The sequence below is a fragment of the Coloeus monedula genome (assembly GCF_965178545.1).
Source record: "Coloeus monedula genome assembly, chromosome: 7".
NCBI lineage: Eukaryota > Metazoa > Chordata > Aves > Passeriformes > Corvidae > Coloeus > Coloeus monedula.
Genome location: NC_138787.1, coordinates 34,740,080 through 34,758,929, shown reverse-complemented (window position 1 = coordinate 34,758,929; position 18,850 = coordinate 34,740,080). Strand labels below are relative to the sequence as shown.

Below are 18,850 nucleotides of genomic sequence, written 5' to 3'. Positions count from 1 at the left end.
CATGGCTCACCTCAATTCTCCTGTGCAGCCCAGAGACAAAGCAACAGCAGGTGGATAAAGTGAGGACCATGGTCTGCTGGGTGTCATGGAATCACAATGGCTTGACTGGGAAGGGACCTTAAAGATCATCTCATTCCAACCCCCTGCCATGGGCAGGGTCATCTTCCGCTATCCCAAGTTGCTCCAAGCCCCGTCCAGCCTGGCTCTGGACACTTCCAGAGATGGGGTAGCCACAGCTTCTCTGGGCAACCTGTGCCAGTGTCAGAGAGGCACAAATACATGGTGCAAAAGCTATTATTGTCCCATTTTTGCTGTGCCACCCAGCAGAGCCAAGGCAAGAGGAGGCAGCTGGGTGATGGGCTGGGGGGTGTCAGTGATGCCACATGGGGCTGTGCTGGGAGAAGCAGGATATCTCTAGGTTTACAAGCAAACATCAGACACGCTTCCACCTGATTGTTGCACTTCCAAAAGATAAATTTGCTGCGGGTGTGAGGTCTGCACACAGCGTTAAACAACAGTGCCAGCAGCATTCCAAGAGGCTGGCTTAAAAGTGATGCGAAAATAAACATTTCTCCAGCAGCTTTGGAAACAGATGCACCTCTAATTGAATTGGCTTTAAACTCATTTGTATCCTCTCTAACATATTTCATGGTTTCAATTAAGAAACTTGTAGCAGTTCTACCCTTGTTAGTAAACCTTGAGGTGCTTCATAAAACTCAAGGTCATTACTGTGAGAGGGACAATTCTGTGCATCACCACAGCTGCCACTGGCAATAACACTGCTAATTTCCCTAGGAGTCTGTGGGACAGGAGAGATCACCCTGTAACAAACTAGGGAGCAGCAGAGTGGACAGTGACACAGGAGAAATGTTTCTAATTACACAGACCAAAGGTAGAGGGGTAAAAAATTGATTCATTTTGCAATTAATATTTACATTCGCTTGGTTACTGACTGTGAAATATCACAAAATAGCATCAGTAAATCCAAGCAGTGCTAAAAATCTAATAGCTAAAGACTTTATAAGGGACACAGCATTTGGTGGGCCAAGTTCTGCTCAGCTGAAGCTTTGGGATCTCCTGAAAGGCAAACCTCTTGCTTTACCTCAGGTTAACACCCAGCATGGAGCACAGACTGCAGCTCAGAGACTTAACTCCACCAGCTGACCATGTTCTACGGCTGAGGCTTTCCCAAAGTGCCAAGAGTAAGGCAGCCACTGGCCATGGGCCACGTGGCACAACCAAAGGCTTCAGAAGCTTGTCAGCTGCAAGAGAAGCACCTCATCCCAAAAAATCCCCATTCAAAATCTAAATCCTGCCTCAAGGGAGAAAATTATTAACTGAAGGGAACTAAGCATAGTAAGTCTGGGAGACTTATGTTGCTAAAAACTTGAGTTGCAGCCAGAAAGGATTTAATCTTGCCACAGAACAAATGTTTAATCTTCTTTTTTTATAGTACACAAGGATTTGAGAGATTTTATGCATTATTAGTTTGCTGAGAAATTTAGGAGATAATCTAATGAATACATTCAGTAAATGCACAGCCACTAGCAAAAATAACTTCCACATCAAATATTTTGCAAGGCTCAAATAATGGACCCTTAGCGAATTTATTCCCACTCGCTCAACAAAAGATGCACCCGCTCACGTTATCTCGTAGCAGACTGATTAGAGATTCTAAATAGACCAAAGAGGACTTGTAAAAAAGGCTGGTAAGTTTAACTCAACATTATTGTTATTGAAATTCATCCAAAGGTTGGTTTTATTGCTCAATTTCAGAGTCTCTTTAAATCCCGAGGAGGCAGTTGGGTTGATGCTGACTTTGCATTATGATTTCTAATTTCTTTTGATTTTGCATTACAGTTTTCTTCCTTAAAGAACTTGCAAGCATACGCTTGGTGTTAGATACAAGCCCTGGTGGTTGATATATTTAATCTTTTAACTCAATAAGGAAATCTCCATTAATTAGCACTTTCCTTGTAACAGATTGCAGAACAAGCTGAGAACTCTTCCGGAGAAGGAGCCTTGTCTGCTGCCTTCTGCGTACAAATAAACAGAGCAAATAAATAGGACTTCACAGTGTACATTCATCTCACAGGGAACATGTGATGCTGGAGGGCAGAAATCCACTGCACAGATCTGTCCAGGCTCCAAAACCAACTGTGGGAACGATGCTCCCTTTTCCCAGGTGAAGGGCTGGGCCGGCTGCTTGGGAGCCCTGACATCTTAACGAAGTCCTTACTCAAATAAAAAACCATCCACTAGGATCAATACAGTTAGGGGAATAGCTCAGCTGTGTTTTTCTGTATACTTTGCTTATCACTCTGCCACTGGGAAAATCTTCTGCTTTCTTTGAACAAAACTGAGTAGTTTTTTTTTTCTTAGCAGAGATGGAATCCTCTATAGATCAGAAAAGAAACTCAGCCCATTGTACTTTATTATGGATTGTTTACCATATATATTTTTCAGGCTACTCAATTCATAGTACAAAAGCATGTTTTTAAAACAAACCTGAGACTGTTTATTTTTTATTATCATTATATTTTTTCTAAAAAACAAGACTCTTTTTAAAGTCTAAACACAAACTGCCCACCAAATTCCTTTTCCTCCTACACCCGGCTTCTCTCAGAGGCCTGATGGCACAGCAGCTCTGAAAATAGATGTGCACTGCAGAGTGCTCTGAAGATCGATACAGACTTGGGCAATTTGGACCAGGCAGGAAGCATCTTCCAGAGCCAAGGGTCCATCACTGGGAGAAAGCTGCTGCCAAATGTCACTGAAAGTATCTACCCCCCTCAGTAAATCATATGTGTCCTGAAGGTCAATGGTTTCAGGCTCTGCTGGAGCACACTAAGAAACTCAATTTCAGAGTTTGGGGCCCTCTGTGGAGAGCATCTTTCTGCCAGTTTCTGAAGCCATGACATTGGGCACTGTCACCACAATATGCCACCTCATTTCTGCTGCCAAGCTGTGACCCCAAGACACAGGCAAGCCTCATTTAGACAACTTGTCTTGGACAACAACGTGATGGTTTTCATTTGACAGAATGGGACTCGCTGATGCATCTCCCTGCATCCCGATAATTAGGATGTATTCTGCATTACAATATTGCTTTTATTTCAGACAAAATAAACCACCAGATGACTCTGCAGAACACAGGAACACTAATTAGATCAGTGTGCAATTAGTATTATCAAGAGGGCTCACAGCAACATGATTTTTTTTTTCCTTTAAATGTGCATTCCTAGTTCTTTAATTTACAAACTCGAGGGGTTTTACCCAGTGTAAGGGCCTGTGTTCACGAGCAGGTCACACAGGCACTGGAAAGGCAGTGGAAGGTTGTGAGCCAGCAATGACCTCCACAGCCCTCTCCCCAATGTCACAGGAGGTGAATGACACAGTGACCCCTCCCTGCCACAGGAGGCGAGCAACACAGTGACCCCCCCAAATCAATACACTTAAATCAATACTCTGCCTCAATTCCTTCTCCCATTGACACTAAATGAGAAGCCCAACTGCACACTTTAATTATACTGGTGCTGTTTTAAGGATGCCACTAACCATTACCACCACCAGGAAGATCCCTGAGTGCTTTCCCAAAATCCAGGTAGCTGCTGCCAGGTCCCATCTGCTTGCATAAGGAGTTTCACTCCACCTATTTGAGGTCACCTTGCTGCAGAAGCATCTGACCTTAAATAAAGCTGTACTATAAAAAACATCTGACGGAAACACGATTTTAAGAAAGGGAACAGTCCTGGTTTTGCACAGCTCAGGCACAGGGCGAGCAGCAACTCATTTAGATGATGGAAAACCTTGAGAGGGAAACAGGACATTTCTGTGACACAAGCAGGCCCCAGCACAGAGTATTGATGTACTGAATTTCTGATAGACTTTTGTTTCCATTTTGCAGTGTGACTTTGAGCTCTCTGGTTGTGTAGTTCAATCTCCTGTGCTGGAGGACTTCAGTGAATTCAGAAGCAGAAGGCAACATAATCCTGTTAAACAACATTATTTTTAGTGGTCACTCCCCCATGTTACCAAATACAAATGAGAGCCAAGATTTCACAGTGGGAATCTCTGTCTGTAGTGAGGGATATTAGAAGATTTGCAAACCAGGCTCTCAGTAATTTAATTTACACCATCCTCATTTGCAAACCTTGGAGGACAGAGATTAAAGTGTATTTCAGGCCCAGGAATAGACGAAGGTAGGATAAATTCTCAACTACTCGTCAGTATCACTGGGATAATCCTTAGAGTAGACCAAGCTGAAGTTTAAGTTTAATTAAGTTGCTTCTGAAAATCTTCAGAATACGTCAGACATTAAACCCTTTAATGCTCACTGAACTCCACTACAACACCTACTATGTCTAGCTGCCACAGGGCTCCTCAACAGTGGTAAAGAATTGTCACTCTTCACTCAAAAATGATTTGTCATCCATTTATTTGCTTGAAAGTCCTGCTCATCAGAGCCATATGAAAGGCAAACAGATGAAAAAACGCTGCAAAAACCCCACGGAAGACATGACAGGAATCCTGTGAACTACCACCACATGTCACTTCCCAGTTCAGCCACACATCTCAGAGGGATCATGAAGCTCTCCATGAGCAGTAAAAGCACAGAAATCTTAGGACTAGAATACTAATCCATGAACAGGATTAGATTAAAAGGGTATTTCTTCATATTTCCAATATAGAATATTAAATGGAATGACATGTAGGGAGAGAAAAATGTTAATTCTAAGTCTGTCTTTGTATGGTAACATTTTATTAGAGCCTTGCCTCGTAACAGGCTGTATTTGTGACAAATGTGTTATTAAGGCCGAAGAGACGGGCCACATTTCAAAGAAATTCTCTTTCCATAGCCTGCTGCAGGAATTGGGGCAGGAGATCACCCAGTGCATTAACCTGCTATCACAGCTCTCCTAAAGCTCCCATAGACTATTTCTACACTGAGTCACAATTTCTACACTAAAAACATTCCTGAGTCCCATAGAAGAGCTTTAATCAATCTGTAAAAAACTAAAAAAAAAACCCTAACTGAGCCTAATAATAGAAACAAAAGGGATGGACATGAGCAAGGGTGGGCAGAGATGGTCCAGCAAGAGGTAGCTGACGGTGAATGTCAAACATGAGAAAGTCTGTTTGAGGTCAGCAAAAAGCCATTCCTTCATAAAGTCTGGTACTGCCACCTCTTCAAAGGGGTCATTTTATGGAATGCAGCAAAAAGCATAAAAGAAATTTGGGCAAGAAGATAAGCAATAAAGATGTGTATTTAGAGCCAAGGAGTAACAGCAGACATCACTCTGACTAAATGCAGCACTTACAGAGGATGCTGCTCCAAAAGCCAAGTCTCTAAATGTTTTTTCTTAAGAAGCATGCTTCCTTTCTGAAGGAAGATAAAGACCTAGAAGAATGTGCATTTCTGTGTACTAATGCCTCAGGGGAAGTCTTACCTTGCTTTAAATAAGCTTCTTTGATAGCTAGTTTGACCCATTCAGAAGTAACTTTTTTGATGGCTGTTTATCTTTGATTCTGTTGCCAGGAAAACACAGAGAACTCAATGTCTGAACAGTTGTCCTGTGATCCAATTTCATTTGATAAGTCTTTTAACATCCATAAAGGAAGAACCGTGGCCAAATTTTCTTATGGTGAACAGATTTTGGGGAAAAAAAACAAACAAACAAAGGGAAAGATAGGGAATAAATCAACATTCTTTGAGCACTGTTATGGGAGCAATATGTAAAAATCCTGTGGTCAAACAAGAAATGGAGGGCAGGTCCTTCCCAGGCTCTGTGTCTGTGTTACAGCTCCCCTGGCAGCCACAGCTGTAATAAAAAGTGTCACCACACACCCAAGGAGACATGTAGGAAAGTCGGAGAGAGTCCAGAGGAGAACCCAGCCAGGATTTCAGAGCTAAATTTAGAAGCTATTTAGCTGTGAGAGAGCAGAAAACAGTCAAAGGTGGCAGTGGCTTTGAAGAGTCCTGAAGTGGGGACTCGAGGGCAGGACAATCAGTCCTGTGATCCAGCCTTAATTCCCACGCCAGGGGATGTGATAGGCAGAAAATAAGGTGAATTTTTAGCTGAAACTTCTTCCTCGAGCAGTCTTTGAAAAGCTTTCTAGTAGTAATACAGCCATTATTAAAATCCAGCCATGTAATAAAAAGGCCACAGAGGGAGACTACGCTGGTTTTGGCTGGGCTAGAGTTAATTTTCCTCACAGCTTCTGGTATGGGGCTGTGTTTTGGATTTGTGCTGCAGTGTTGATAAAACAGGGATGTCTTTGTTATCTCTGGGAAGTGATTACAGAGAGCCTAGCTGAGTTCTGAAATTAACAGGTTGTACTGAAAAATGAAATTTCAATATAAAATGTCACTCAAACTAAGAACGAAATTAAACTTTGGACTATTTTCAAAAACACGGGGAAACGTCTGCTCAGAAAAGTTTCTGTTTCTGAAGATCTTCAAAATCAGGGATTTCTACAATTTCACTCTTCAAAATAAAATTCACTAGATGCGGAAAAATGTATACCACAGTAATTACTACAATTGATACACTTCCAAAAATAAACAGGCATCTAATCAATGTTGCATTTTTAACCTTTTCTTTTTTAAATTTTTCCCCCAAAATTGCTACCTTGTAGGAGCAGCAAGTTTGCTTTCAGGCCAGGATAGACATGACTCACATTCCTTTAATCTATTAGGCTCTGCTTATGGCGTTTTGAGCTATACAAATATAAATCTGCAGAATGCTTATTAAAATCTAGGGATTAAAAACTACCTGAAAACAGCTCATTTTCTCCTAAAATGGGGGATGTTAATCCCAGTATTTTCATTTTAGGATGGGTTTGTCCACCAGCAACTGGAGCACATCCAAGGAGACACTGCACTGTTGAAAGCAAGGAGGTATTTGAGCATTCCTGCTGCGCCCTTCATAAATTCAGAGATAATTAAAGCTTTTTAAGGTGAGTGCAGGTCACAGCTAACCACTCTGTGATTTAAAACCAGGATCTATGTGTCTGTTGTGTCTTTTCCCTCCAGGTTCCTGTTGTTGTGGGCACAGCAGAATTTGAATAGGATAAGCACTCTTCATAAATTCCTGCTTTCCATAAATCGCCCGTCGGATCAAAAGCAGAACCTCCATGCAAGAGCACAGAAATCTCCAGCCTTTGATTTGGAACAGATGAGGCACCCTATGTTCCTCTAAGATTAAAAAAACCCTGTTGGCATCGCACACAAGAAAGAGAAGCACAGGGATGACGGGAAATCATTCAAAACAAAGGAGATGGAAATTCAAAAATAGCATGAGCAGCTCAGATGACAGATTGAGAAGCGGATGAACTGCAATTAAAAGGACAATTTCATGGCCAAAGAGGATGCTCCAGACACCAGTTGGAAAATGGAGACCCTCTGGACCAGCAGTGAGCTCAACACAATATAAGCAGTCTTCTGATAGGAAGTAAAATTAGGCAAACTACCAAATTTTGTAATGTAGTTAGAGATAGTTACCTGTATCCATGATTTCATAAGTGCATTTCCAAATTAAAGGAAGAAAAACAATGGTGAACCAAATCTGGGAGAAAATCACCACCTCAACTGGAAAATGCAGATCACTCACTTCTCAAGCTTATTAAATGGGTGATCAAGGAAAAAGGTGACACTACCAAAAAAAAGCAGTTTATGATAAAAGCCAGCCATGAAAAAAAAATGGAACTGTACTTTTTTCCTGGAGAAAATATTAGTTATAGAAAGGAATAAAATTCAGAAAAGCCTGTGATTTGTATTTTTAAGCTTCTCATATCTAATGATCATGAGCAAAAACATAATTAATAGCAGTGAGGGTGGGTAAATCAGTCAGCTGTAACCAGTGTGCTGACTTCAGCTGACCCAAAGTGTTGACACCAGTCTTTCTCAGCTCTGGTGGGTCAAGCCAGAGGTCCCTCCCCACAGCCCAGGTCTCAGATCCTGACAGAAGAAGCTGTAGACCACAGGGAAGTTGATAGAGAATTTCCAAAATCTGTCTTCACTGTTTCTGGACCTTGGGATACTCTGCATGTGTATCTACACCAGTGGGGAGAAAATACTGATTTCCAGCAGATAATAGGCTCAGGACAGCTGGAGTCTAGACTGCTAGGAAACACAGATGAACAGACTGAATTGGGTTTTTGGTTAGGTTCCCCTCTCGCCCCCCAAGTTGCAAATGCAGAATCACTCAGAAAAGTCAGCGTAAGAGCAGGGCCTCAGACCCTGAACCCTTCTGAGCAGTTTATTTCCACACCAGACTCAAACTCACAGTACATTCACTTGACAACTTTGATGCACTCACATAACAGGTCACATTGACCAAGTGAAATAAACCCTACTCAAGTCTAAGTTCACAAGGAAAATGAAAATCACTGCAGCAAGAAGGCAAAAGCCCAGAATTTGCCCTCCAGAAAAACTACAAACTGACCTATTCTGTTCTACACCATTTTGTACTCAGGACGTTATCAAATCTGGGACAAATTTACTCCTACTCTAGAGGCACAATTTACATCCTTACATCTCTCTTTCTACATTTTGTAGTTCTTCAAAAGGACCCACCAAAGAACTGAGGTCTAAGCCTTACAACTTCTCACTTCTGTTCTGGCCCAAGGGAAAGGAAGGAAAAGCACTGCCCTGCAGAAGGAAAAGAGCAGTCAACAAAGAGAAGTCCAAAGACCTGAAAGGAGTAAAAGAGGAATCTGCTTATCCCCACCTCATAAAGCAAGAACAATGCCCAGATATCACAGTGATTGGCATTCAATATACAAGACAATGGATTAATTAGCCATAATCATGGCCGGCTAGCAAATGTTAAAAGGTCACTTGATACTAACGGTGAGCAAGACAAACTGAGCTGCTTAAAAAAAACCACTGTCATGAGTAATTTCTCAGGGCTTAGCAATTCTGCATGCTTCTGTAAATTGCTCTTCTCCATTATGGTTGAAAAGCATTCTGCTAATTATTAATTGGATAATGATTTGTTTCTATCACTAATTCAATAAGGTGTTCAGAAGTGCATTTTGAAAGTTCCCAGCTCCAGAGACCATAAATATCAGACTTGTCTTCATGTAACCTTGGAAGGCAGGCCCCAGGTGATGGAAGTGCAGCCTATGGAGCTTCTGCCCATTTTTAGTCCCTTATGCCCAAAGTCACTGACCACCCCTCTGCCTCGGGCCCTGTGCCAGGGCAGTGTCACGATCATTTCTGCTCACATAAAAAGCTCAAGACAAGAAAGCCAACAATAACCCCCTAGAGCTACCACTCCCTACTACCTCCCTAAGAGAAGCCAGACCATTAAAAATGCCACATAAATATCACTGGCAGAAAACAGGCTGCAAGGTTATTTAGAAAAGCCCCACACATAGACAGCCTCCCCTTTTTAATAGTGATAAAAAACCTGAGTTTCTCAAAAGAGCAAGTCACGCCACAGGCAAGCCTACCTTCCAAAACCCAGCAGCTCCCTTTTTGCAGAAGAAAAGGTAATGTGGGGGAAAGGTATACTACTCCTCCTTCATGGGCCACAGAGGCATAATCAATTGGTACAAAAGCACATTGTTGAAACACAAACCGTGGAAAGCTGCTTTATGAACCCGTGCAGCCAGCTGGAACAACCACCAACAGCTGCAAGAGGAACTTATTCCAGGAGGGAATCACTTCATTAGGGTGGAGGTTTTTTCCTTTTATTACATGCAGCTCAGGCTGCTGATCCCCATCATGAAGACCCCCCAAGAGAGCTGATTTCTCTGCTCCCTTACGCCCTCAGGAACATTCCTAGTGCCCACTGTGTTACTTCATCTCCTCCTGAGACATCGTTTCTCCCCCTCCCATCACACAGCTCATCAGCTCACATCCTGCTCTGTGGTGTCCCAAGCCTTTTGACTGTAAGTCAGAGAGCAGCAGTGGTTTGGGGGCAGGACGGGTACAGAAGTGGTTCCTAAAATAAAGGCTTATGTCTGTGGTAAGTGATAGGACAAGGGGGAATGGCTTCAAATGCACAGAGGGCAGGGTTAGATTAGATATCAGAAGAAATTCTTGACTGAGAGTGGTGAAGGACTAGCACAGGCTGCACAGAGAAGCTGCCCCATCCCTGGAAGTGTTCAAGGCCAGGTTGGATGGGGCTTGGAGTAACCTGGGATAGTGGAAGGGGGCTGAAATGAGATGATATTTAAGGTCACTTCCAACCCAAACCATTCTATGACTGCAATGAACTGCATATCATGGAAACTAGGAGAAAATATCCAAACGGAATGGAATTTCCCACTTGCTCTGCATTTAATTCTGCCCTCTTTCTGTTTGATACAGGCTACTTGATTATACATGAAATACAGGTGACAGCACCCTAGCAAGCAGTGACATGAAAATATACTCCATGAGTTTGAGCTTAACACTGGCAGATAATTGCAAGGAGGAGGCCACTGGCTCTTGAAGCCGTGTGTGCATGGCATGAGGGACAGGAGGTGACAGCACTGGGATTTTGTAATTAAATATAATTATCTCTAGAAAATTCCGAATTCCTTCATTGATAACAACAATGCAAACTTCCAAACTTAGTGAAAGGGAATAAAAATTTCTGGACAAGTGAAAGCAGAAGTAGGAGATATCTTCAAACAAAATGCTGATTGAAATAAATATACCTCCTCCAAAGCTTGTACTTTCATGGGATTTTCAGGGAAATAAAAGAAATGCCTCTGGTATTCTGGCAGCGTAGCCAAATTCAGCCCTCTTGTGCTTCATTTCCATTGCAGAAATGCCAGCAGAGCCTTACACTGAGGAAAACCTCAGCATTAAAGAGCAGTAAGAAGATATTCAAAGAACAGTGTTCAACACCCACGGCAAACTTGTGAGAGCTATTCCATCAAGCACACACCTCAGATAAGCTCCACAGCGAGCCATGGAGTGCAATTCACATGTGCTGTGGGCTGTTTTACATCTCCTTACCCGAACTGCTACAGCGAGATGGCTCCACCAGTCTGCCGGTCCTGTCATAGCAGGCGATGGCTCGCAGCCGCACGCCCTCGCCACACTCCCTGGCCACTCCCTGGGATGGCATTCCCGGCTGCAGCTCGGATGGACGCCCTCTGATAATGCAGTCAGACCAATTTCCATGGGGCTGGGAGGTGAACACCTCGCAGGGGCACGGCTCTGTTTCAACTTGAGGATAAACTTCAGTGTTCTGGCATTTGTCTCGCTTTCTGCTTCGCCCTGTTCCAACCACAGAAATCGGCGCGTTAGCTCAACATCTGCTCCTCTTGATAACAACACGTCACATTATTTATACTTGCATGAATTCAACACATTAGAACCAAGACAATCTGAATGTTAATATTCAGGGATGTTTCTGAAGCATCTATTAGCTGCTGCCAGTGCTCTGGTGTGCAAGGACAATGCACTGATCTCCAGGGGCAACCAGAGAACTTGGAAATACCGTTCTGATGGGTAGATCAAGGAGTAAAATACAAAGTCTTACTCTAGGAATGGTCTGCCCAGAAACCGCTTTGTAATTTCATATATTATCATTTTCCTCTAATTATCTGATGAAAATAAGTTGATTGTTTTGTCTCTATTTGTTCACAATCAGTGGTTGCCAAGACAACTTCCAGAGGACTCTACATTAGCTACAACTTCTTTGAGATTTCTTTACAAATTAGTTAGAGATGTGCTGTGCACACAAACAGTGCTTTGAAGAAAACAGAAGAAGATAATCCTCAGTAAATTATTAGGGCTGGAAAGAATTTCAATGGTTGTATTTGCTTTTATGTTTTCCTTTGCTCTGTTCCCTCAACAGGTTTTAGAAGAAGGCTCTTTCCGTAGATTTAGGAAGCAGCAGCATCCAAATAAACCCATAGTACAGCTCTCTGCAACTGCACTCTCCATGCCCTTCTCCTGCAGGACTTCAAGGCATGAGAAGGGGTCCCCAGGGCAAGAAGAAATCATGCAAAAAAAGAGAGTTCATGTTCCCTGCATCCCCACAGCTGCTCAAGGGAACAAATGTAGGTACACAGCCTCTAAAGATAAAAATCAATGCTTTCCTTGGCACAGGTGCCGTGGAACAATCTTGATGCTGGCTGAGCTCAGGAATGTTTTTGCATTTGGCATCTGCACAGAAGGGAGAATTCATCTTCAGCAACAAACTGCATCTGTATCCCATCCTCAAAACGTTCCTTGGGGACCTTGGATGCACTAAAAACACTTCTGCAGACGGTTTTTAAAGCTTTGATCCCAAAAGAAATGTTTTCTCTTTATTGCACACAAATAAGATACTAAAACCAAAAGATAAGTTATGTAACTCAACAACCCCCTTTCAAGTCTGGAACCCAGAGTCATTTCACCACACACAAGCTGGGTCTTGTTGAAATCTGTTTACATAAACCATGTACCTCCAAAGTAAAGGGCCCTGACTGCAGACCCTTAATATCATCACCCTTCAAGCCCCAGCTCTTTCAAAATTGTATTGCCAGACTTCTGGGGAATGTAGGATTTGCCAGCACAAAGGGATGTTAAATGCAAAGAAATCAATTAGTGCCAGCATCTTTATAGTTTGGTAGATAAATCTAGGTTTACACTTTTATGTATATATTTATGAGGAAATTCAGGTACAACTCCCCATATTTCGAGGAAAGTCTTTTAAGAAACTTTAAATAGACTGGGAGCTCTCTAATGGCATTTCCAGCATTTTCTGTTTGACAAGCCATGAGGAGCCACAAACTCTGCATGTTCAGTTTTATGTTCTGCATTGTGTTAGTAAACATGGGAATTTGGGATTTTCCCATGTTTTGCCATCATGACACGAAGCACAACAGTCTGAGGTAAGGATGCTAATAATCTCACACTAATGTGACTTTTTTTTCCAACTTGCCCTGCCATCTGTTTTGTTGCAATCTTCCCCCTAAAAGAAGTTGCTATGAAAGCCCTATTTTGAGGGAAAAGTGACATTGATCCCATACTCTTCACAAAGAAATATATTTAGAATTAGTGGTAGTGATATTTTTATCATCTTCACAGACTGCTTTAAAAATCGCTGCTAAAAATACCATCTCCAAATTTTTTCGAGGGCATAAACCCATCAATTAAATAGTGTTTTCTTTTTGAATTACATATTTCTTTTTTAATTACATCTCTGAATACTAACAAATATTATATATATTGAATATTATCAGGTAATACATACTGAACATAAAAATTATAGGAAACATTAAAAATACAGAAAGTGCTTTGTATCCATAATACAGTGAATTAACTGACTGTATTAATTAACTGAAAACTCACCTAAAAACTGTGTTTTCATTAACATGACTTTGAATTTTTATATGTTCTGTAATAAGTCTTTCACTTAAGTAATGACTAATTTTATATGTAGAGTCAATGAATTACAAAGTAAAATGAATAATACTATTAAAAATTGAGTGGAGGGCAAGCAAATACTTAGCAAACAATTAGAAGATTTCCACTAAATGACATTATTCATGAACTGTTATAATGAAGCCAAAGCATTCACTTGACAGAGACACACGCAGTGATGAACAAGAGGTACAATTCATACACAGAGAGAGGTGAAATGCAAATGGATAAAGGACACTTTTAACATCACAAAATACTTTTGAAAATAGCAATTTCCTTAAATCTTTGGACTGAGTTTCAACAGATGAGATTTTTCCCAGACTTTTGTCTACCTCTGTTTTCAAGAAGTTTTTATGCAAATACAAGTTGGCACCAATCTCACTGACTTCCCCTTCTGAGAGGGGCCCAAACCAAACCCAGTGTCTGATTCGGTTGACTCTTGCTGCTCTCTGGAGCATTGTCATGTCCCCACCTGGGACACTCAGTGCATGTTCACCACTTGCTTTGCAGGACACCTTCACTGGGCTCGGGCTGAGACCGTGAGCTCCATCCTGGCAGGAGGAGTGGAACCCAGCAAGGTCGGATAGGGAGAGACTGGTGGTGGTTAGTCACGAATGCAGCACAGGTGAGGAGACAAACCAGCAAAACCTGGTTTTTACAAACCATTTTTGGCCCACTTACTTGAACAGATCTCCATCTGATATACAACAGAGTAAGAAAGGGGATAGCTAGGGCTGTACTGTTTTCTAAGTTGCACAACGTTCATGAAGAAAAATCAGGTTTAAGTAAGCAATTATTCATTAATTTTTACATATTTTTTGTCAGATCAGGCACCTGTTATTTCGCTGGGGATCAAGGATTTCTCCAACTATAAACATACAGGCATTGGTATAGAGAATATTTTAGAATATGCCCTTTGCCAGAAACTACAGAGAATTGTGTAATACTGGGTTTTTATGTCAAAGATAAATCTTTATCCTTTAATGAGCCACTCTAAGGAATGGCAGCTTGAAACCAGTATAAATGTGTGCTGTAATTGTTAGTTAGTAAAACATAGAGAACATCCCAGCAGTAACAGAGTAAGAAGACACCCATGCAGCCAAGGACAAGTGAGTCTAGGAGGAAGGAGCAGTGGTGGCCAACATATTTTGCTGCCCTTCAGATCCCAGCTTTTATCTTGGCAGATGTTCTTACAGCAACTTTAGCTCTCTACTCCACAGTCAAAATCTTTGACGTTCCACCTCTGTTAAAGGAGCAAACTCAAGCCAGGTACACCATAGCTTTCAAACACAACACAGAAACATGAAAAGATGTGACTGTTGAGAAGAACAATAACAACAAATTTCTTGTAAACCTTCTAAGAACAGTATAATTCATTTTTATTTGATTTAACCACACATGTGGGGGAAGGCAACTCCCAGCAAAACATGCAGTTCCAAACTATTCACGTTAAGGAGTTTTAAAGCTTTTCAGTTTGGTCAGCATTCAAATAACACAACAAACCTCAACAGCAAGTACAGGAGACTGCTCCATCAAATGGTTTGAACCAGTGATTTTAATGAATACATATAAAAGATCAAACAAAGCTTTTCTAATGATAATGGGTTTTCTTTATTCATGGTATTAATTTGCCCTGTTGAACTAGGGCACACTGCTGAGCACAGAACTCCCAGTTTTAAACTTCCTTCAGAAAATCACACTGATCTGCACTCTTGTACATGTATTTTCTGCATGCTTCCCAGATTAATAGGTCAGATAAACTGGCACAAAGCCTGGTCGCTGTTTCATTTGGTTTATGTCTAAAACCACCTTTCCAATTTTTCTGCACTGTTCTTGTACTGGAATGTGTGTAAGGCTGGCAAGGATCAGGACCAGATCAAAAACCAACTGAGGATGGGAACTATTCCCACCACGCCAGCATCAGTCCGCCAACACCCCAGAGGCATTATCACAATCAGACAAATATTGTAAAAGATTATACCTGTGAGCGACCGCCTCCTGCTTCTGGTTGTGTCACAGTCAGAGGAGCACGCTGTGAATTTAGACCAGGGGGTAAATGTGCAGTCATCCTTGCAGGGAATGAGGCACTCCTGGACAAGGGCTGGCATCGCCCCTGCCCACTGCACGCAGTCACCGACGGCAGCAGAGCCGCCCTGCTCCGACAGGCACGTCACAGCTGCAAGCAAAGGGACACAAAGCTTTATACTCTTATATATATATATATTGTATTACACTCCTGGCAGTCAGTCCTGCTGCTCTGTGTGAGATTCACTCCCCTGGATTAACAGAATAAAGCTGATTTGGTTTTAGGGCATGGTTCATGTGTCACTCAGTGATGTGCTGGAAGCTTCACAAAACCATGAAGACACATTCTTATTTGACCAGTGTGTTATCTAAATGATGATATAAATTCAATATTTGCAAGGAGGCAGTCATTTTAAAGGTTGTGGGGACAGTTTAACCAATGATACATTGTACAACCAAGCAACAAAACACATAACACTGTGGCCATGTGCCAGTAAACATACTTGGTCGAGGCCAGGATTCACAAGCTGTGATGCACTTGCTACTCATGGAATTGAAACTGCTGCAAAGTGGTTAAAAAAGCCCCTAAAAACCATTAAAGAAAGCTTCCTTCTCCAAAACCATCATCTTTTCCATATTTCAGATTAAGGGAATGACTGAGCAGATGCTACAGCTAAATGCTTCTTGCAGCAGGGTATAAATACCAGGTCTGGCCCCTCCAAACTGAGCTCCCTAAATATTGTGATACCTCTTATACTCCCCCACTTTGTCTGTTGTCCTTTTTTAGAACTAATAATTAATTTTTCACAGTGAATATTGGTACTGTACAGCTATGACAGAGAACAAAAGTATTTAATGTATAAAAATGAGTCACAGGAAGCCTAGGATAAAACTTGCTAAATTCAGTGAATTAATAGTAAGTAATTATAACAAATAAAAATAGCCCGCACATCATGGAGTCTTTCATTTCATTAATAATAATTAATTCTCACAAAATCTCCAAGATTATAGGCTATTTATATCCTCCAGTGTAGGTTAAACAAAGCAAAGATAGGTCATGACTTGATTAAGGTAATAAACTCAGGGACAGCAATGAACTGAATTTGGCCACAAGAGTTTAGTCATGATGGGCTCTCTGATTCCAGGCAAGTCCACACATTGCATCATAAAGCTACTGAGGATGAAATTATTTAATCCAGATTTTACTACTGAACTTTAACAACCTGTGATATTATTTTATGACAATTGCTAAATAATTCAGGTTTTTGAGGATGCATATATTTTCCTTGTTGCCAGCATTTAATGTGAGTAGGAGTGCATGAAAAGAAAGGGGGAAAGAACTCTGTTTTCTTACAGTTAAAGGATTTACTGGGATGTAGCTCTGCCATAAATACACATGATTTTTTGGGTTTTAACTACAGTACTGTATGGGAGAAAGGAATGGGTTGGCAACCACCTGGAAATAAAAAAACCATCTTATTAAAATGCAATTAGATTTCTATGGAAAAAATCAGCATTTTGAAGAGCATGCAAAAGACAAGCAATTGTTAAAAGTCTCTTTAGACTCAAGTGACAGCAAATCAGCATATTAATAACCACCTCTAAACTGCTGATCCTTGCCTTTCACTTCCAATCCCGTGACCCTTCCCAGCTCCCAGCCCCAGCCGTCAGACTGCGAGCCCTTGCCCTCCTCAGTTACAGGAGCCGAGGACAGAGGTCGCGGCTCTGTGCGGGGACACGGCGTCATTGCCCTCCTCAGGAAGGTTAAACAAGCGACAGACTCCGATACCCAAGGTTTGTGCAGCCTCGTTACCTTCAGCAAGGACACCCCAGGTTTGGCCACACAGCTGTGTCCACGTGACACCTGGCCAAGGGGATGCAGAGCATCTCCTCAGCATCGCGACAGCTGCTGGCAGCTCCATCCTCCACTGCCAGCCCCACGCAGCAGGAGCCGTGCTTGCAGAGCAAACCACCCCGCTGCAATGTTCACTAGGTGCTGCGAGAAGAGCACACTTCGTTCCTGACATTTATTAACAATGGCAGTACAAGGGGTGGAAGTTCAAGGTATGGATGTTAAACCAGACGTCCCATTGCTGTGATCAGTTATTATCTAACCACCCGATCTTCTGCACAAACCACCACAGCTGCAGGCATACAAATAATTCACCAAGGTCCCTGAGCCTATCTGGATGCTTAAAGAGATGGGTATATCTATAAGGACATATGAAATCAGGGCAAATATTTGATGGAGATCATACAGCTTAAAGAAATTAGTGACAACGGAAACATGAGTAAAGTTAAACAAAAATAACAAATAATATAGTAGGTTGGATATGTCTACGCATGAAGACAAGGAGTTGAAAAGACTATATAATGCATAGTGTAGTGAGACATAACACCTAAATGAGGAGAGGAGGAGGATCTCCTGTGATTCTTGCCACATGCCTAAAACCTTGCTTGAGGTGAGCTGCATTAACTGAAAAAATAAATGAAATAATAAAGCAAAAACCCATTAGGGCATTTTAACAGATTAGGAAGGGGCAGGCATAAAGCAGCATGATGGACCCACTCCAGTGGTTCCATCAGGAACCAATCCCCTCGTTTCTGCTTGCTGCAAACTTCCCAGTTTACTTAGCTTTAACTTCTAAGAGAAAAAATATTTTCATATATAGGCACTTCTGGCAGGAGAATGAGAGAAATTTGTTTTCAGTGAACCTTCAGGAAAGTAAAATTATTTATCCTCGGTGGTTTCAAACTACTGATTGGTTTGGCTCATATGTGGTTTATGCTGCATAAAAAATATTTCCCCTTAATCCTCAGTTCTGTCACAATGGTTTTAAATAAACTCATACCACAAAGCCATTTCTGTTATGTCAACATCTCTTTTGTTTTTTCAAGTGGGATACCCCAAGAGAGCAAATGCAGTCCATTTGCAGCCTTATGCATTGAAAAAAAAAATCAGAGTAATAAATCCCTTCTAGGCATAATGTGTGATTTCTACCATCTCTGCAGCATTTAAAATGGACACAAACATATGAATAAAACAGCTAATAATAGGACACTGCCAGATAAAGGCTTTCAAGTTATAATATTGATTCCCACAAAGAGGGGAAATGTAGGATTTCCTTTTGAACTATTCTTTTTTATTACCACCAGTCAACCCCACCAAACCGGAATTAAACACTTGGGGCCAAACTGTGGGATGACATTTTAATGCAGTTCTGTTGATATAAAAAGAAAACTGCTGTCACAAAAAAAATAAAATCCAAACCACCTTCTCTTGTAATGATAAACATGAGATCATGAATTAAACTGAAAGGTAGCCAGGTTTAAGAGGCTGAAGGAAAATAACATTTTTTCAGAGAAGGGCTGGAATTGTTTAGCGGACTGTGTGGATGCACCTGTGAAGGTGCCAATGCACCACAGCGATTAATATGAGCAATGAAAATAGCTGCAGATGCAACTGCT

The 18,850-nt window shown here is 41.5% G+C and overlaps 1 protein-coding gene across 1 annotated transcript in view; it reads right to left on the bottom strand.

The window, feature by feature from the left end:
* The window catches only part of THSD7B (thrombospondin type 1 domain containing 7B), a gene marked incomplete at both ends in the record, with an annotated part of 242,972 nt that overhangs the window by 80,026 nt on the left and 144,096 nt on the right, over positions 1-18,850 (bottom strand). The window contains 2 exons of the mRNA XM_082285365.1: positions 10,958-11,221; positions 15,339-15,533. Coding sequence (XP_082141491.1) covers positions 10,958-11,221; positions 15,339-15,533 — 459 coding nt within the window. The remainder of the gene's footprint in view (positions 1-10,957; positions 11,222-15,338; positions 15,534-18,850) is intronic.